At 31.9% G+C, this 21,760-nt stretch overlaps 2 protein-coding genes and 1 long non-coding RNA gene across 4 annotated transcripts; 1 reads left to right on the top strand and 2 right to left on the bottom strand.

Annotated features, from left to right (window-relative positions):
* Window positions 1-771: 771 nt before the first annotated feature.
* On the bottom strand, window positions 772-7,140 carry LOC136273115 (uncharacterized). The gene is made up of 3 exons (XR_010711299.1): window positions 6,863-7,140; window positions 2,606-2,663; window positions 772-1,136 (listed from the first exon to the last, which is right to left on the bottom strand). It is a non-coding gene; the product is annotated as an uncharacterized lncRNA (long non-coding RNA).
* Window positions 7,141-10,446: 3,306 nt separating this feature from the next.
* Window positions 10,447-14,938, top strand: LOC105337933 (AN1-type zinc finger protein 2A). Of its 2 annotated transcripts, none has more exons than XM_011442874.3 (11): window positions 10,447-10,599; window positions 10,745-10,787; window positions 11,068-11,119; window positions 11,746-11,877; window positions 12,065-12,109; window positions 12,269-12,384; window positions 13,455-13,586; window positions 13,893-13,944; window positions 14,109-14,185; window positions 14,376-14,463; window positions 14,818-14,938. In XM_011442874.3, the coding sequence occupies exons 1-11, from the start codon at window positions 10,545-10,547 to the stop codon at window positions 14,869-14,871; spliced, it is 846 nt and encodes a 281-aa protein (XP_011441176.3). In that variant the 5' UTR covers window positions 10,447-10,544; the 3' UTR covers window positions 14,872-14,938. The 2 variants fall into 2 exon arrangements, with proteins under 2 accessions (XP_011441176.3, XP_011441177.3); XM_011442875.4 differs by having other exon boundaries at window positions 14,756-14,927.
* Window positions 14,939-16,584: 1,646 nt separating this feature from the next.
* On the bottom strand, window positions 16,585-21,756 carry LOC105337934 (vacuolar protein sorting-associated protein 37A). Its single transcript, XM_011442876.4, has 11 exons — window positions 21,573-21,756; window positions 21,286-21,360; window positions 21,013-21,127; window positions 20,707-20,795; window positions 20,145-20,298; window positions 19,812-19,876; window positions 19,537-19,664; window positions 19,107-19,165; window positions 18,842-19,004; window positions 18,636-18,685; window positions 16,585-18,532 (listed from the first exon to the last, which is right to left on the bottom strand). Exons 1-11 carry the CDS (start codon window positions 21,677-21,679, stop codon window positions 18,461-18,463), a joined length of 1,077 nt encoding a protein of 358 aa, XP_011441178.3. The 5' UTR covers window positions 21,680-21,756; the 3' UTR covers window positions 16,585-18,460.
* Window positions 21,757-21,760: the final 4 nt, after the last annotated feature.

Below are 21,760 nucleotides of genomic sequence, written 5' to 3'. Positions count from 1 at the left end.
TGCCACCCGGTAAATTCAAAATTTACAACATGACAAAACCCCAAAAATTAATTAAAGAAAGTAATATTAAAAGAATATCTAATATTTTGTTTACGACGGTTGATAAACAAGTCGATGGTCGGGGTACCCGGCGCAGGCATGAACTCGGATATTAAAAACTTGAACATTTACTTTCTAAGTATCCGTAGACTTACAGTTAATGAAAAAGAAATCAAATTAATTAAATATGTTCATTTTTGCAATTTTTGCGACTAACTTTTGATCAAGTTTTACTAACGTTCAAGTTGAAATACGGATATGGTACCTCTATATTTACAAGCAATAGAAATCTGACAACAATTTTACATTGAATTCTGACGTCAAGGCGGCGCAGCGAATATACACCAAACTGGTGGAAATCTCAGAAGAAGACCTTTAAAGCCACGCAATTGCTTAACTATTAGGTGACAAAGGATATAAAGCTTCAGTTCGTCATATTTTTTTTTTACATTGTTTAACTAGAATTAAGACAAATGGACTTAATTTCAAGTATTTTTACACAATAATTGTTGTCAGCAGTTCTAAAATATGTACAAAATGACTGCAGGAGACATTCACAGTAATTAGACTTTCGGATAAAAGAATTGAAATTTTTTCGACAAAAATCGAAAATGAGAAAAATGTAAATGATGACATTTTGAAATGAAAACAAAAGATGAGAAATAAAGAATAACTTTTATTTCCGTTCGTTTATAAGGTGAGAAGCGTTAAAATGACGTTGTAAAAAGTTTGCAGTTGCGCCGGGTCACTGGGCGAAGGTACGTTGATCCGCTTACCAGAAATAATCTAATCATGCCATAGACAGGAAACTTTTCACATTGATAACTTCTATCCTTATTTAGGTTTTGGTGAAATTTCAAGAGTTTATCTTTATTCATAAAAGAGTAGGAGAAAATGTCTCATTTTTTTCCGAACAACCCTTGTATATGTAAAACTGAAATAGGTTAATATATTTACTTACAGAGTGATGCAAACACTATGACAAATACTTGGTCCATGTTGATAATCCTGTGTTGCGCCATAGAAATGTTTCCAATGCTGTTTCGATGGTTTTAAATCACTCAGTTCATGGACAGACGATGGGATGAGTCAGTAGCCTATAATGGAGAAACACACATAAAATTCCTTTTCGTTTGACTGGAGATATATACTTAACATTTCAGATTAATTGTTATACCTTGAGCGCTGAAACAGTCTGGTTCCTATTGATTTATGATCAGGTAAGGGGACCTGTGGTCATTATTTGTTTTATACAACATCTGATATAACCAAAGTTACATAAGTAATATAATATATACATAATACTAGTAAAGGACAACTACTGAGCATAAGTCAAATATAATACCTTTTTAATGATTTGCGACATAAACTGATAATATTTTTTTACATACTGAATTTTTACTATCAAAGTTACTTAAACAACAAACAAAAATTCTAACTTTGTTTCAAATATAGTTGAAGCGACGACACAATGGAACCGAAAGAATTCCCCAAAAATCCATTCATACACTCGTTAGAAAACGGTCTCAAAAAATAGAAATACATACGGATTGATGAAACCACGCATATGTGTATTCACTCTAATAGAATCTTTTGATTCAGTCACCTCTAATGATGTCGAGGGACCAAATATTTATAGAACACGGAACAATTTCGTTTGTCTCTTCAAACACTACTGTATGATTAACCAATATTTTGTGATGAATTATTTTATGTCATGAAATTTCACTGTTCCCAGTGTTTACATTTTAACATAACACTGTAGGTTTAGTTCATTGATGTTTTACACGATGACATACAAAATAAGATCCTGTGAGGAAAAATACACGCGAACTTTATATATTACAACGTTAGAATTAACGGAAGCGAAAACTCATTTTGTCTCGCGTGAGTATTAGAAAGGTTCATCTGTCAATAAAAAAAAACCCTGGACATTATTTATACCTTATATCCCAATAACTACCACAAAAATATTTTGATTATTTTTTTTTTTTTTATTTAAAGCAATTTTACTTATTTTTTACAATCGATTTACTAGTTAGTTAAAAGAAAGATGTAAATATAAACAATAAAATGCTTTCTTTGATGAATCTACGGGTTATGAATGTAGCGATCATTGCAGAAAAAAATTTTAAAGAATCTGCTTACGCGGGTTATGTATTTTTTCTGCAATGTCATTACCTTCATATTCCACATGAATCACCAAAGAGAGCAAAATGGGCTTCAGTTTTCACATCACAAATTGATTTATAAATATGTAATTTACCACTTAAAGATGATTATTCAAGCTTCATGAATATTGATGACCATAATGTTGTGGGAGAGGGTTTTAGAATCTCTAATGGAATCGGAAATTAGTTTGCAATATACTTTTTTTTCATTTACGGAAATAGTTTAAAAGATGTTTAAAGATATTTTAATACGACTTATGCGACACCTATTATCAACTGCAAATATTATATATATATATATATATATATATATATATATATATATATATATATATATATATATATATATATATATATATATATATATATATATATATATATATATATCCACTTACCATGAAACTGCTGGTCATTTTGTCCCGTATGGGTTACCAGATACGAGTACGACAGAACCTGTGTGGGAAAGTTCTATCATGAGCATTGATTCAATAACGTATTAACACTCTCATCATTGTAGTCAAAAGCTGTATGTCTTTATTGCTCAATAGTTATCAATTTTGTAACTTAGAAAATATGCATACATTAGTGTAATACATAAATAGCCATGAGATGTCCTCTCCTTTTTTCAGTCGAAAATGTGTTTTCGAGATAACATGCATTCCATAAACTTTTAATACCAAGCATCGATAAATGTCCATAATCTAGATGTAAGTATTGACTGAAAACTTCATTTAGAGACTAGATAATTATTTTTTGTAATGATTCCTTGCGCTTCAATAAAGAATGCAAAGTGAAAAATTGATTTAAACAACTAGTTGTGTAATATTAACATTGGAGGAAGACAATCAACATTTACAAAACGTTTTGTCCTTAGCAAAATCAAACAATTGAAAACAATTGATTTCAACTTCTAAAATATCATACCAAGTTGTGTTTTTCTTTATCAAATCTAACGTCAGTCTTTACAAATCTGGTCGAAATGTTGGATTCACATACTGTTCCGTCGAATCTGTGTTCATGTGTGTTTTACAGAGATAGGACTTGGCCGTAAATTTTTTTTATTGATTTGAGGCCTATTAGTACATTACTAAATCGTGATTCTGTAGACATTTTCTTTATCTCCAACTCTTTGTTATTGATTGGTTGCTCAAATTTAATTAAAACAGAAATGATATCACATTTCGACGAACGCTCATATACAACGTCAATACTTTGTGTCCACGTTGAAGTTGGCTCGGAGCTTTTCAGGAATGCCACAACATATCTCGAGCAATTATAACGAACTTCATTAAACAAGAGATCTTGTTGTCTAACAAACTAAATGATAACTTGCAATTTCATGCAATGAAATAATCATTATGCAACAAATATTTGAATTTAAAATTCTGATATCTTAAAATCTAGAATTATCACGAAATAAAAGTTATGGTGTCCTTTAAGTTGAGAGTTTTTTGTTTGTTATCGAACATTTCACTGTGTAGATAATTAGAAGAACACTGAAAACAAATTACAAAATATTGATAGAAAAAATTTAGTAAACAAGCAAATCAAGGATCGCTAACCTTTAACAAATAAAGGAGATTGGAAATAATGAAACGGTCATTATCAGAATCGGGAATTGAAAAACTGAGCAAGCAGAGAGGTAAATATTTCTGTAAAGTATACAAACGGGCTATGTCTAGTAGTAAAAGAAACCTTCCTCAAACCTTAAATTCCACATTTACATGTATTAGCAATAAAAAGAAGATGGTACAGTTTCTTTTAATATTTGCCCTAAAAATCAAAAGTTGTTTAAACCTCATGAAAATACACATATACTATCTTGAACATGTGTGTATATGAAATGCCAAGTTATACACGTTCATCTTGTTTCAAAAAATAATAATGACTTCAACATTTTGGCACATTTCTAAGATTTAGTCAAAAATGGTAAAAAATGGCACATTTTCTCATAGCTTTTTGAAGAGGAAAATATGTCCGCAGCCGTCGCCCACAACAAAATTAATATAGTTTATGTGATTTAACATGATAAAGTTATAATATGAGTTTTATCATGGGCGATGGCTGCGGACATAGTTTTCTATCTTAAAAAAACGCCGAGCAATTGGTGTCTTCTGCTCAGTTTTATGAAAATTACGGGAAAATGCACTGTTTGTTACGTTACAATTACCCCTGTGAAAGTCTAAGCAGACAACTATTTATAGATTCTTAGTTTATGGGTATTTTTGTGTAAATAAATGTTTCATTTCCATTTTTGGTGATATTTTTAAAAATCACTCTAAAACAGGGCAAAATATGATTGAAACTGTACCTAGTTCTTTAAGTTTTGATTTTTGATTTTAAATCAACAGATTTATGTCTGCATATAAGCAACAAAAAATAAATTTACAGAGTTGAGTCTATCAAAGGTTTGAAATCAGCTGCATTTTGCAATTGTCAATAATCAATTATTTGTCATTTCAGAAAGAAACGATTAAGTCAGAATATTTGTTGAACACACAAGATAAACCCAATTCTAGTCACTCTTGCGTGTAAACATAGTTAATGACTTTATGAAATAACTTATAATTTCTTTTGAATTCCCCACTGCTCACTTATCTGTATCCTCCATATTGATATTGCTAACATGCTGATATCAAGGAATAGCTTTAGAATATTTCGCCTGTTGGACATTAGTCAGCATACAGGAAAATTCTCATTTATGTACAGACAGGTTCCATTAGTAACGCGAACAGCGTCCTGGCCAGATTTTATGTTTTCCGACAGTGTTAATGAACTTTGTAGCCTTCACGCAATCACGAATACCCAGTCCATGGAAAATGGAATTATGTCAAAAATTGGGTGTTTGCGAATAGAACAAAAGGAAGAAGTAAGCCTTTGTCACTAGCGATAGTTAAGTGTATTTCCATTAACTACCTTTAATTATCCGGCAAACAATATGGTTAGATCACGACAGTTTTTTGATCGACATTACGGAGCTGAATGACTTCCGCTGTCAAGTTTCCGAACGTAAATAACCGGCGGACATTGTCATTGAAGAGCTTCTCTTATCTATCAGCTTCATACAATATTATATTGTAGTTTGGAAATAAACAATTTATCAGCATATTATAACGGCATCCTTTTAATCTTATGTAAGTTCAACTCAGTTTTAGTTTGTTCTTTGTTCTTAGGTAATTTGTTCAAATGGCTTGCAGATATATTGACATTTTCCAAAGATTTACCACAAAATCATCGGAATGAGGAAGAGGGAAAACTTATTCAAAGCATTTTTAGTGTTAAATCACCGTTCTATGAATTATAATCTTTGATGATATTCCTTAAAAACGACAGCATACATATGCGTTGGACAAAAGATATATACACTAGTATTGAAAAATATTATCAAAAACTGCATGTATTTCTTTATGTCATTTTAAAATATTGCATAATAATTTTTATTATTGCAGGACCAAAATACTTTTTATTTTAATTTAAAGAGTTTGCTTTAGTTCTGCGGTGCACGTGGAGAGTAATCATAGTAATACGTTCATACACTGTAACTTCATAAATAACCAGTTTCATGTACAGTATATATACAAAAAAAAAGAATGCATTGAATACAACTTTTGAGAGAAGACCTATACAGATTAACAACAATAATTTTAAATTAAGACAAAAAAATCTCTCACTGTCACTCTGTTGTCAAATTGATAAGCCTAGGTCACGTGACGAAGATAACAGAGTGTTTAGATGCATATAACGGCCACTTCTCTGTTAAAATAAATTATTTTGAAATGCATTGTAATTGTATACTAGTATTCTTTTGACATATTAGAATAAAAAGAATTAATGTGTCCGATTAAACGGTGCACAAAAGGTACAAAAAGGCATTCAATTTAATATGGAATAAAGCACATATCAATAATGCATCGTGCATTCCGTCTTACACCAATATTAACCATTTTAAAACAAATATTCAACAATCAAAAACAAAGAATGCCATCGGAAAAGACATTCAATTAATGCCAGGGTGCATTTTGGCATAGTTTTAATTAAAAACTGGTATATCGTGTTTCAAAAGTCTATAGTAAAAAAAATATTTAACATTCAAACGCAATATCATTGATTTCCATATTCTACATTCAGGTTCATCCCTAACAGGGTCTATATCCATTAGTGTCAGCTTAGGAATTTCAGATAAATGGCAGTAATTAATTTTTGTGGGTTTTTTGTATAGCTAGCCTTAGAAGTGAACATTTCAATTTTGAAGAAATGTTCCAACAAATATTTTCAAAGTTTCAAAGATTTTTTGGGTCCGAATCCAATTCATCTCTCTCTCTCTCTCTCTCTCTCTCTCTCTCTCTCTCTCTCTCTCTCTCTCTCTCTCTCTCTCTCTCTCTCTCTCCATTAAATCTCTAGTACAGACTCAAATACATATATCTAATAATATTTGTTAAATGATGTTAAAATTAAAAGATATTAAATTAAAACGCCTAAACAGAAAAAAATACTTCAATGCCATGAATCATATAAAAATAACAAGAAACTTTCACTATTTCATGAAATTCTCGTTTTACAAAATTTAATCCCTTTGTTAATATAATTCGATGATAAAATTCAAAATGTAATTAAGTTTACTGATCTAACCAAAGCTCTGTTCAACTACTTACTGATACTCATCTAGATTTTCTTCATCTTTCGTCCTCTGTCATACTCGTTTGCGTTGATTCCCAACCTGTGCTTTGCCACTAAGTAGCTAAGTTTCGCTTGACACGGGCGCCAATATACCTCGACCAATGATCGCCTCCGATGTCTCTTCAATCAATATAGACAATACTATTTTTGTAAAAAGGATGTGACAAAATTGCCCATATAGATATCATAAGCTGACTTAATGGGCTTATTTTTCATTTGATATTTCAATGGTTTAGGGGCCTTTAAAGGGGCATGCATGGTCACGATTTTGGTCAAATTCTATTTTATTTACAATGCTTTAGGAATGCATTTCTAATGATCAAATGGAATTTGAGAACAAATCGTAGAGTTATAAGCAAGATACAGAGCTCACAATTCCTTGTCATATAAATAAGGCTCATGCCCTGCTTTTGTTCACATAGGTTCAATATTCCCAGTAAAGAATCTTTTTCAAGCTTATTTGTCTATCTTCCTATTAACTTTAAGCATAAGTAAACATTTCCTAACGTTTAACACATTTAATTAAGGTCTAAAACTGGAGTTTTTACTTAAACATTTTAAATGTAAGCAAATGCTTTGTTTACATTGTAAAGAATATTATTGTAGGCTATGTAACTGTTCATTAATCAACAAAAGACACCCAAATTTTGATTGCTTATTTTAAGTGCCTCACTGAAGCAGTGTAACATTTAAGTCGGAAAAACAAATTATACCAAAACTGTGACCACGGCCCTTTAATATATAATGATTACTAAATACATGTATATACAATAAAAGTGCTCATTTGGGCACAACATGAAAGGTTCTACACTACAATGTATGTTTAATTAACTGTGTTTAATTAAATGGTGAAAATTTGAACTTGAACGTTTAGATTTTTCTCTTGTTTATTGCAGGTAGTTGGTACTCAACAGAATATATGAATGTAACAAAACCCAGTAGCTTGAAGTGCGATAATAACATAAAAAATGATTTACATGTTAATATTATGCATTATGCAATAGAAGGATATTTCTTTTATCAAGGTTGCGACAGGAACTATATACTCCCCATCGGCTTGCTCGAGGGAAGTATTTCCTCAGTTCGTTAAAAGAACTATATCACTCGAAGCCATTGGGCCATTGGATGTGTGTTCACTTTTCAATTGCAAATAAGCCCGAATCTCAAAAACTAGAGATTACCACATCACCAAATATTATCAGTGGTAGTGGTATACCACTAGTAAATGACCCTGAAAATTTCAGGCCCCACATACGAATTATAAATTTTGAATTGCGAACTGCGTTCTAGAACGCAGTAATTTTTCAACTGCAAATAAGCCTGAATCTCAAAAACTAGAGATGACCACATCACCATATATTCACAGTTCAGTTTTGAACTGCGAATAGCGAAATGCGTTCCAAAAACCGATAGCCGTTCTAGAACGCAGTTCGCAATTCAAAATTCATATTTGGGGCCTGACATTTTCAGGGTCATCTACTAGTGGTATCCCACTACCACTGTGAAAATATGGTGAAGTGGTCATGTTCATTGGCGGATCCAGAGGGGGGGTTCCGGGGGTCGGAACCCCCCCTTTCTCTGGGGCATGTGAATTTTTTGGAAAACTTGAAATGCCTATTTAAAGACAATTTTTCGCATTTATAATTACAATTCTGTAATTATCTCAATTAAATGCTTTTAAACTTGCTTATTTTAAGAATTTCGCACAACGTACCATAATTTACATGCATTTCTTATATGAAAAAAACCCTAACGATCTTTTTATCTAAAAAAAAATACTCCCCGTCAGCATCCGATGTTCACTTCCATGAGTAAACACGTGGAAAATTTTTAAAAAATCATAAACTTATGCAGTATCGCTTAAAAACAAAGATTTATAATTACTTTTAAAATGTATTTTCTGCTCCATTTCTTTAAATAAAATCGATTATAGTTCATACAGTTTTGAATTGACAAGCAATCGAGTAAAACGACGTTCAAGTACGAGTACACGCATTTGCTTTACTTTTAAAAGCTGCTTTCAAATGTATTTTTTAGTTAATTAACTTTAGTAATTATGATAGAAAAGTTTTACTTCGTTACATACGAATAATACAAAGAAAATTATACGAAAAATACAAAGAAAATTGTATAATAGCTTGTCGTAATTAGTCTGAATTATACTTTTTTTTTCTTAGTGTATATTTCTATTAAGCATATACGCGCGTTTTCATTGTTGGAGGTTTTTTAAGGCTAGAAATTATGCAAATCTCCCTTAATACCCAAACCAATACGCTAAATAATGCAGTGCACTCTGATATTAAAATAGATATGAAAAAGATATTGACGAGATAAATGTTTATTAAATTACGCATGGAAAACGTTCAAAAGGCCTTGTTTAATGACAAATAATGAATTTTGCACGTATTGATTTTCAACAATTGGAACCCCCCCTTTTCCAAATTGCTGGATCCGCCTCTGATGTTTATTTTTTGAGATTCGGCCTTTTTGCAGTTGAAAAGTGAACTGCATTCTAGAACGAAGTTCGCAATTCAAAATTCATACTAGTATTTCATATTTGGGGCCTGAGATTTTCAGGGTCATCTACTAGTAGTATACCACTACCACTGAAAAAATATGGTGACGTGGTCATCTCTAGTTTTTAAGATTCGGTCTTATTTGCAATTGAAATGTGAACTGCGTTCTATAGGACGCAGGTCGCAATTTAAAATTTATAATTCATATTTGTGGCCTGAAATTTTTAGAGTCATCTGCATTCAGGGTTATCTACATTCGGGCTTATTTGCAATTGAAAAGTGAACTGACCACGTCACCATATTTTTTCAATGGTAGTGGACTATAGTGGTATACCACTAGTAGATGACTCTGAAAATTTCAGGTTCCAAATACAAATTATAAATTTTGAATTGCAAACTGCGTTCTCAAACCCAAGAGACTTAGAGTGAGGGCGGCCGTCAATAGCGTACGCCATGGAGGAAACTGAGATAAAAACCAAGCACTGTACCTGAGGAACATTAACTAGGCTGGCCTATAGGACAGACCAGAGTGGAGGAAATGTGTCGCTGTCCTCCACACCATGTGGCCACAGGGGCCAAGCCCGTTTCATCATTAATTTCAATGTAACCACAAATAAAGAAAGGTCTTTACTTTGGTACATTGAAATTAATGTTAAAACGGGCTTGGCCCCGTGCATGTGGTGTGAAGGATGATGATGATGGTATCAGAAAGTCAAATTAATATCCAACATCAAAATAAAAAATGTAACGTACTTTAGGGGAATATCTACGTTTTAATTATTATATCGCTATCTCTGTAAATTACGGATAATCTAGCAACCCGTGACAGATAACGTTAGGCTATGGGTAGGTGTTCCATAAAATTGCATCATCAAATACGAATATTCTAGGAGTATCTCGAAATTGATTACTATCAGGATAAATATATTTTTCAAAGAGGAGTTTCTCTTTGTTTTTCTGCATTGCGTTGGAATCAAGGCCAGGTTATCTCAGTAATTTACGAAAAATCACTATGTAGGAAACGAAAGTAGAAATAACCTACATGTACAACCCGGATGTGACGCAATGTAGAGTATAAATAGTCACGATAACTCCAAAACAGCATAGTCACTTTAACAAACGCTTGGGTTTTGGGTCGAAGATGGAGTTTCCAGACTTGGGACAAAACTGTAATGAGAAAACTTGTAAACAGTTAGGTATGTTGCTCATAACAGCATAATGTGTAAAGAAGAGATTCGTGGGTTTTTCTAATTTTACATGTATTTCAGTGTAACACGTTATAGCTGAGTTTTACTCATTCTGATGTTTCATAAATATATCTTCACAATTTTTTTTTTCCAGATTTTCTCCCTATGAAGTGTGATGCCTGTTCACACATATTTTGGTATGTGTGTTAATTTTAAGTACATACTTTTTGTGATGCCATAATGAATCAAAATTAACTAAAACAAAAAGATAAAATTTAGAACTCTAAATTGCTTACTCACACTGCTCATAATCATATTTATATATAACGATATAGTGGAGAGCAGAGATTTAGATTCGTGAAATAATGTAAATTTGGACAAAATTTTCACAACATAGATACTTGAGCTCTGTTGTGTGAAAAACAATTTTTAAAAATCATGTTATTGTCATAAAGGCATTTATAATTCTTTTTTCAGTCGAGATCATATACACTACAATACACACAACTGCCCAGAGTCATATAAGAAAGTAAGTAACCTATGTATAGTTTCAAAAATGTGAATTATACATAATTGTGATCTTACAAAAAACTGATTCTAAGTACTTGTCTTTGAAATATTATAGTTTCACGCCCCCCCCCCCCCCCCCCCAACATATTAGAAATATGAAAATTTAAAAAACTACTGGTTGTTCAAAATTTCTATTGTCTTTTTCATATTGAGTATTTGAACATTACATTTATCGATATTGAAATGTATAAGCCATATGATGATGTTCAGATTGAAGGTCTGAAAAACTAAGTCTTTGAATTACAATGAGTCTGTTTGTATAATGTCATTTCAGTTGATTTTATCAATTAAAAAAATAACTACAGATGTACCTGTGTTGATAATGAAGTATTAGGTTAATTGATTTTTAAATGATGAAATATTGAAGAAAAAGATTAACTAACAAAGCAGCTCCAAATGATATTATGTTGGGGCAGATCTCTCATGAATTAGGAGAGCATCTTGGTATGTCATATTTTATGTCAATTCAATTTAAATTTTGGACAATTTTTATTTCAAGTCAATTTACAGCAAGTTTAAATCGGATAGATTTACTGTTATACATTTAGGGCTCAATATTCTTACAAATTTGTGTACATTTTGCAGGATAATCAGGTTCCTGTGTGTCCGTTATGTAACAACCCTGTCCCAGTCAAGAAGGGGGAGATGCCAGATGTAGTAGTGGGACAGCACATTGACCGGGACTGTCAATCAGACCCCGCCCTCAATAGGAGAAAGGTTTGACTTAATACCTTTCCTCCATATGATCTGACTAGATTTGAGTAACCTTTGTACAATTTTTATGTGGTTTAAAGTATACTTTATACATTAATTTGTATATTGGATTTTCAACTGTTCACATATTAAAAAGAGCAAAAAATAAAATGTAAGGTCCATATACAAGATAATCTCTATTTTGTTTCAGATATACACCAACAGATGTTCATTTAAAGGATGTAAACAGAAAGAAGTAAGTCGGAATGCTTGCAATTCCAATAGAAATGTTTTTTTTATCTGAAAAAGCTCGCTTTGATTATAAATTATTTTTGGTTATATTCATACCTCCATTTTTCTCAGACATCATTGAATTTTTTGCTGATTAGAAAATCTTTGATTTTCTATTTTACAGTTGATAAAAGTTCTCTGTGAGAATTGTCATCAGAATTACTGCCTAAAACATCGACATGAAACTGATCATGACTGTAAAGGTTTCCAGGACACAGGGAGGGGTGTGTCCAGAGCAGGGTAAGGACAGAGACCCCCACCCCCTATGAACATTGATTTATATTAATTAAGGTTGAAAGGAGCCTTATACATATTTATGAAATCATGATGCTTCAAGACAAAAGCTTTGTCAAAATAGGTACAGATGTATATCATAAATAAATTTTTATTTAAACACAATGAAGAAATGTTTTCTTAAAATTAATTTCCAAAGAAATATGGAATGAACCACAAATGATTCTTAGATTTCTTTTCATTTCTGACATGTGAATTATATCCAGAATGCCTTTAGTGTCTCAAAAACAATATTTACTGGTAATGTGTTCCTCACCCCCTCTTGATGATGTTACAAGTTTAAACATAGGTATCAAAATTTCTTTGAACATTTTTTCAAACGGATGATCAAGGAAATGTTTTATTTTCTACAAACGGTAATTCCATTAAAGCGATAAAGTTAGGAAAAAGATATCAAATCAATTTATGATGTCATATTGGATCTGGCACCAAAAAGACACTCTGCTAGATCTTGGCCTTAAAGGGGCATGGTCACAATTTTGGTCAAAAATTATTTTTCTGATTTTAATGTTTACAATGTTTCATCAATGCATTTTTAATAGGCAACCATAATTTGAGTATCATTTTTTGAGTTTTAAGCGAGTTACAGAGCTTACAATTCTTTGCAATGTATCAAACAAAACTTTTGTTTACATTTTGAACGTTAAACTGATAATTCTAGTTTAAAACTAAATGAATGTGTTAAACATTAGAAACTGTTTATTTATGCTTAAAATGAATAAGAAGATAGACAAATCTGCTTGAAAAAGATTTTTTACTGGTATATTAAACCAATGTAAACAATAAAAGGGCACGAGTCTTGTTTACATGACAAAGAGTTTTGAGAAGTGTATCTTGCTCATAACTCTACGACTGACTCTCAAACTTCACTTGATCATTAGAAATACATTCCTAAAGTATTGTAAATATTAATAAGATTAGCTTATTTTGATAATTTTTTTTTTTTTTTTGTCTTGGACCTGATTATACTGAAACAGGACGTAATGACATACATGCTTACCTTTTTCGTTTTTCAGTGCTGCAGCTATTTTTAGAACTCCCCAGTCTTCCAGTAATCCAACAACTAGTGGAAGTAGTAATAAGCCTTCAGCTAAAGCGGCTAAACCTCAAACCACCCCACTGTCACAGTTAGGCCGGGAACTAGACAGGTAAGGTTATAGGTGTCCAATTGATGTTTGTATTTTCTTAATCAATAATCAGCATTGGCCTAGAAAATTGGTAATGTGCAATTACAATGGCAGCATGAAGGCTATATTAAAATGTATTAAAAAACTTGTTAGAGTTTTTAACAGAATTGATGGCAAATGCAATAATTATTATGGGGAAGTGAGGATTGAGAATTCATATTAATAAATTTGATACTTAAACCAGATTACATTGATAACACTTAGAATTCCACAGAGTTTATCAACTTTCTGCATTTTATTTCAATATTTACCCTATGTTTTTTACAGTGAGAGAAGGCAAAGACAAGCTATGGCTGCTCGAACAGTACAGGGAGGAATGGTATGTAACTGTCTTCTTTAACCGAGTAGTAGAAATCATTAGATCTGGTCTCGGGATCATGGAAATCAACATTTTCTTTCAAAATTTGAATTGTTCTTGACATGTAAATAGTACACGTATCTGCTAATTTTATTCATAAATGGATTTCTGTTTTTATTGCGCAGACGGAAGATGAGGCATTAGCTCAGGCAATTCAAATGTCAATGGCAGAGTCATCCCAACCAACACAGCCTTCAAAACCGTAAGCAAAAATATATCTGTATAGTTATCATAATAGTTATACTATAACTCTTCTTTGATTTATGAAACTCTTATTTTGATTGATTTGTGTTTATCTGCTATATGAGCAGTTACATGAATGTAGAAAGAGAGGACTCTGTAATAAATACTACTTTTAATGGGTTTGAACTAGTGAAAATTTTTTCTTTCAGTCTGACACAACAGGAACAGGACGACCTCCTTCTAGCTCAGGCCATAGCTGCCAGTCAAGAAGAAAACAGGCGGGAACAAAGGAGAAGGGTAGGTTTTATAATAACGTAGACTCCTCAACTCTAACTGAACAACCTGGATCAAATTTTTTCGTGAATTTAACATTTTTTAGGGTAATGCAGTAGCAATACATGTATTTTTCATACAGGAACATATACTTATGTACTACATGTATTAAATACAGTATTAGTTGTACTCTATGCAAAAAGGTGCTTAAAATGATCTTAATACATGTATGGGATAAATGAAATAGTATAGTAGAATTGCTTTGTTGCATGGAGCAGCATTGATTGGTTATGTACCTTTGTTGTTATTTACACAGGGGCTGATGGCGGTCAGATAGAAAACAGATAAGATCTCAGCTATGTCTGTTTTCTGTTTTAGCAAGAAGCAGCTCAACGTAGAGAAGAAAACAAGACATCCTGTCAGCTCTCCTGACACAGGGAGGGCCATTATGTGTATTTATTGGAAACTCCTTAACACCTGGATTGTACAGCATTCACAGGAAACATCTTATCTGTCTGTGGTTATGGTACATGTATTATGGTCTTTCACTTTTTAATCTCATGGATATTTTGTAGCACAAGTACATGTATTTTATGATAAGGAGACAAGGTTTTATTTATCTGAATTTTTTATGCATTACATTCTTTTTCTCTTTCATTATTGAACTGGAAATTATGATAATACACTGTACTGTAGATTCTTTATTTTATGCGAGTACTTAATTCTGTGATTCAACAGATTTACATCAAATTGCAAAAATATGAAATTGAGAATACTGAATTTTTATCAAAAATTTTATTCAGTTTACATCTGTCTGAAAAAATAATAGTGAGATTTTTAAATTTGGGAGATGTACCAGTGCTTCTCGCAATTTTATGCGGATATTAATTCCTCGCGTTAATTAGGAATCTACATTATCAATTTTTATTGTGTTGTACACGTCTTTATAATACAAATGCTAATGCATCGGTAAAAAAATGCATCAGCATCTGAATTTGAATTGCATTCTATCATATTTACTTCATAGACTTCATGTGAAAATGAAAATTACACATATGTAAATTGATTTCTAGTATTGATTTTATATGTTTTACCAATTTTTTAAATTATTCTTTCTTTCTTGTTAAGTAACTTGAAATTAAGAATTTAAATCAAATTTTACCTTGTCACACCCTTGGTACATCAAGTGATTACATGTAGCAGCATCAAAGTTTGAATTGCATACTACAATATTTATATACTACAGACATCACATGAAAATGAAATTGCACATTTGTGAACTGATCACTAGTACAATGTATTGGTGTATTTGTCACTGAGAAATTCAATAGCAATGTATAAATTTATCTAAAAGGAATTTACATGTATCGTGACATTGTTTACATATTATTTTATTGTTTTATTACTATATTATTGATTCAATAAATTATTTTACAGTTATCATTCGGGTATTATGGATTAATTCATGAGAGTGTCAGAGATTAATGGAAAACCAAGTTTCCATATCGAGGTCAAGTCATACCTCTATGTTAAATCCTCTTTTGGACTCTATTTTTTTTCTCCCCTTGGCCACATCTGCCTTATATTACTACACCCATAGAGTGCTTGTTGGATAAAGGATTTGCAACATTATTTAAGATGTTAATAAGGTCAAACCAAATGATTCATGTTTTAAAATTACTACTCATGAGGTGCATGGTTACTGTTGTGCTTATAATGATTCTTGGCATGCAAGATATTTGATGTCGTTAAAATTTCATTGCTGCCAAAAACTCTTCTCCTTTTAAACCTACAACCTAGCTTTGAACAACCAGTAACAAGAATCCAAATAACTGAACAAAATACTGGTGTGCTTGTCTAGTTTTCGTGGAAGGGTTATTAAATATAGTTTAATTTCAACATCCAAGTTGATGAAAGGTCGTATCAAAAGTCGATCAATCTCAACTATATAATTATGCTTTATACTTCATGATGAACTTCATGAACTACACCATGGCCAGAAGGAGATGATCATACATACTGGCTGTGGTTTGCGACACTGTTGTGCTCCCTGGATGCTCTAGTCAGGTGCTATATCAACTGAGCTATCTGGCATCAGTAAAGTAATGCAAATTATGATGAGCATATATAAAAAGAAAAAAAACATTATGGTAACAATATTTATTCAAAACAATTGTCTCTCATCTCTTAACAAAATGATATACTGACATGCTATCACTTAACTGCCACATCCTGTACACAGTACACACTAACACAAAACTGCTACGGTAATCGGTTCTCAGAACTCATGTTCCACATACATGTAAGGTACATTAACACACTTATTATCGATAGTACAAATGCAGTCATACACGTTGATTATCAAATACCGGTACATACTGACTACAAATACGGTACATATCCATGATATCAGGATTGAAAAAGCTATTATTTCCATTAAAGTTGACACCAAGATCTTCTTGTCCAGCAGTAAGTCTGGTGTGTTTTAATTTGTGAGTACACATGTTAATGATGTTATGGATCAAAACTTTAACAGTGTGTTATTATCTGCTAAAATTGGTACCAGAACCAGAACAAGGGTTATTATATTTAAAACTAAAATTCCATCTACATTTTTTCATTCTGCATTATATTCTTCTAGTTCATACACAGGTAAACAATTTGTTTAATAAATAAAAGGTTTCAGTGAGTACAATTCAACAAGGATTGCAGGGATGTTTGGTGTAAACTTAGTGGAAGAACACATAAATCTGGATCTGCATGACTACGTTGTAATTTTATCTCTTGATTGGGAGTTGCAGAGGAAGTAAATTCGGCTTCCTTGTACATGCATATATGACCTATGGCAAAAGAAATCCTGCTGTTTTCAGTATCTCAATTGAAATTCATTTGAATTGTCATGGCAAATGTTAAACGTGAAACTTAACGTGTACATTTTTTCTGGTATTTTCTAGGCATATAAAATCCAAGTAAAATGGATCTTAAAATGTGTCTTAATGACAAAACTGTTCCATCTAATCTGTTTTCACTGACATAAAAGCATTTAAGACTGATATTTAACTATCATTGAAACATCACAATGCTAACAAGTAATTGACTGATGTTAACAGGCTCATTTGAATTTGTTGCTTTTATGCACAATGTGGTTGCATATACATGTATACCTACAATCCAGTAAAATTGATATGGATCAGAGCCAAAATTCACACATAAGATGTTACAAATAAATTTTGGTACATGCATATACATTGTACTACTTTACAATAAATTCTTAAGCAATAAACAGTGAAACATACATTTAAAACAAAATCAACTTTATAATGCATGTATTAAAATCATATTATAAAAACAATTTCAATTTATACACGTTATTACTGTATTCAGGGTTATTTTCACCCAATGTAAATTTTGCCCTCTACACTTGCAAACAATTCTGCCCCATCTTGAATTCGCCTGGACACAGTTGGGATTAAAGAGTGATAAATTTGTTGATGACAACAAGGGCATAAGGGGTGAAAATAAAAGGGGGGAACATTTCCCAGAATACAGTATATTGTTGAAATACATGTATATGTTACAGACGCAAGTGCTTTAAGAGGTATGTGAATGACACAGTTTGACAGAGATCATGACAACTTCACACGTGAATATGTACATGTACTGTGTACAACATGTCCTTCACCACTAGTGGAAGCGTAGCAAAACATGAATAAAATCACAGCCATCAAATGGATGCCCTATTAATAGGACTCAAACTCAAGATCAACAATCTCACAGAGCAAAGAGTTAGTTTTCTCTTGCAAAGTACATGTACGGTATAATAGGATTTCAAAGAAAGCCATCCATATTTTGGTGTCTACTCAATACATATAAATGTACATTGTACAAAAGGTATAAGACCCTGCCAATTCAAAATTTCCAATAAGTTAGCTTCATTGAACAATAAAATAATGACTGAATATTTTCAGAAATAAGTGTTGGGGCTTCACCAGGTATATTGTCGTTGGTTTCAACAAATGAATCAATTACTGTATCCTTGTTGTACAAGGATGTGAGTCAACTTCTCGTCCTTTGCTCTCCTGGCATGACATAACTAGAAAATAAACACAAGTTAAACATGAAATTTATTGTTATTATATTAGAAGTACTGGTAGAAAAATGATTTAAATATCATTGAAATTTTAAAGTGTACTTACACTTCTAGTTTGAATGAATCTCTGCTTAAACTCTTCAACGTCCATTTTTTCTAAGGCGAGAAAAGATTGACAAATAAAAATAGTGAATGTACTTCATTATCATCTACATGTCTCAGATGTTATTAAACAAGTAGACATTCAAAAGTACAAATAGCAAATTTCTGAAGTGTATCACAGGAAATAAGCTTTTAAAAGCGAACACTCACTTTCTAAGAACTGCTCAACGATATTCTCGGACTCCTCTTCTGCTTCCATTAGTGCTACCTTCAAGTTGTTCTGGATGACCGAGGGGTGGAAGTCCTCAGACTTAGACATCAGTCTCTGCTGATTCCTCTGGAATTCTTCTTCAGTTTTCTGATAGAGGTTTTTCTTTAAGAAAAAATGTACATGCATATTGTGAAAACCTCCTTTCTTTAATGTACACATGATTTCCATATATGTATTTCAGTATGTATTTCAGTTTTTAAATACCTTCTCCAAAATCCACTGTCTGTGCTGCTCTAGTACAGGCTTATAGCTTAAATTAGCTCCTACAATACAATGACATAATAATAAAATGATATTTTTTATTTCCAATTTCATATTTTTTTTTACTATAAAACGATATAACAGTTATGTATCTCTTACAAATTCAGTGGAAATGTAGAATATATGACAAGGCACATACAGTATCTATGTATCATATGTGACCAAATCACCTTCCTCCAAAAATTTACATAAAAACAACTTAATCTGCATGTTGGAAACACTTCAAATGCATTGAACATATAAATTTGTAATAGATACCATTCTTAGCAACATTGTACATATAGTAAATAGGATCATCAATCTATATCATTTTGTATGAAGTACCACACACCAATTTTTAACAAACAAACAAGATAGGGAGAAAAAAACTCACTTGCAAGCTCAATACATTCATTAGAAATCTTCTCCCTCTCCTCAGCAAATTTTGTTACGTGAGGAAGTTTCTGAATCATTTCTAAGATTTTGTCTTCTTCATCTTGTAATTCAAATAACTCGGTAAGACTAGAAGAAAAAAAGAAAAAGTGAAGAAGAAGACAGATGACAAAAATTTTCCAAGAGAAAAACAGGGGGTGAAAATATCATAAAAATGTTATTGCATGTGAATCAACAACCCGAATTCTGATGTGTACCGGTATGTACGGGAATTACCTTTTAGTTTTAAGATCAGGAAAGGCAGCAAATACATCAGGAACTTTATCTAAAGACAGCGATTCCTGTAAGATACAGAGTACCATGAATAATTATAAAGAGTAAAATATTTTTAAAAGAAATATATTTACTTCCTTCTCTCTCTCTCTCTCTCTCTCTCTCTCTGAGAAATTAAATTTAAAAAAGTACCGGTATATGAAGTTTTTTTTATACAAGTGAAATTACTTATCATATCAATGACATTTAAATATGAAAGTTTTATATGCAAAAAAAAATGGTGATTTTGGACATTTCTCTTGAAAATATGTTTTTTTGCCTGATATTTCCCATTACCTCTGAGGAATTTTCTGCCACTTGCATGGATTCTGTTTGATTGGTCCCAAAGTGACCCCCTGGAGACTGGTAGTATTCTGGCATTCCCCCCGAAGCCGTAAAGCTAGACATGGAGGTTGTAGCTGGAGGAAATGGAGGCCGTCCAACTACACCACTGAAAATGAAGTCAAACAGATGAACATTGATATAACTGACTTCAGTAACATGAATATTATGGATATGTCAAAGTAAGCTTGAAGTCCCAATCACAGTTTCTTTATGTATTTAATCTATTTATCTTGAATCATCTGATATTTCAAAGATTTTCTCTGTCTCATCTAGTTTCAGATAATAAAGTTTGACTGTTTTTGTTAGGTACAGCTAAATAAAGTGGTCATACATGAAGCATTGAGACTGTAATGAGATACATTTATCAAAGGAATCAATGTAAAAGATGTTTATTGGAGCTATTTCACTTATATTACTGTTCGAAATTTACATAAAACTATGATGCTTGCATTTCATAACAGTAACCGTTAAACATGCAATATATCAATAATGAGGATAATTAAAAGTAGCTTACAAGTTGTGTGATTGCAGTTGTGGAGGGTGTGACTTGAATTCATCAATGATGGATTGTACTATCACAGCTAGACTGGAATGCATTGAGAACTACAAAGATGCAAAACACGAAGCATGAATATACATGTGCAAGAGAAAATGAATTTCAAACATGAAAATTTCTAAATTATCATACAATAATAGCAAATACCATTAACCCTTAATAAAATTAATGTATCCCAAAAAAGTTTATTAACTTACAAGCTATCATAAGTTTCAAGTTTCATGCAGTGAAGCATGAGATTTTTTAACAAATACAAATACTTACGGATGAAAGACTTGGGCAATTGGTGATCTTGGACTGTGAATCTACCCATTGGTGATAAATAGGTGGGTGAACAGAAATTGATGGTTGGTCTTGAGGAAACAGTGGTGGGAGGGATCTAAAAATCAAAGTCATATTTTTTCTTTTCTACTTATACACTGTATGCATTTTCACGGTTTTCATTTTCACATTTCTCATAATAAACAGAATCAGTGGTTTTAAATCACCAATGGATCGCTTCTCACTTTCTTCATATTATTTTTTGAATTAACTTACACTACTAATGTGATGTTGATACCCCCTGATGCAAATGTGATTCTGTATTCTGTATTGGGTATCACTTCTATTGGGCTGTGAAAAGGGAAGAAAATGATTATAAAAATCAGGGCTATTAAAAAAATCAACGAAAAAAAGACTCGTGCAAAATTTTCAAAGATTACTATTTTAAACAGCTAAATGCAATTGAATACCATTTCATCATGTTCACGTGTCATTTCATAGGTATCCTAAATATAAACAAAGTAACTATTATGAGTCATATATACACATATCAAAAGTCTTACTTTAGATTCGCCTTCTTCAGTGAATCGATCTGTTTTGTTCTGTGGGCTTGTAAATTTGTTTGAGAGGACGACGTGTTTTTGTTCTTATTCCCAAATAACCAACTCATGTTGCTGAGTTAACTGCTTCTATCTCCGAGCTGTTCTGTCACTTTACGTGAAATAAAAACAGGAAGTCTATAAACGTCATC

This window comes from Magallana gigas, chromosome 2 (genome assembly GCF_963853765.1).
Source record: "Magallana gigas chromosome 2, xbMagGiga1.1, whole genome shotgun sequence".
NCBI lineage: Eukaryota > Metazoa > Mollusca > Bivalvia > Ostreida > Ostreidae > Magallana > Magallana gigas.
This window is presented reverse-complemented; position numbering and strand designations above follow the sequence as displayed.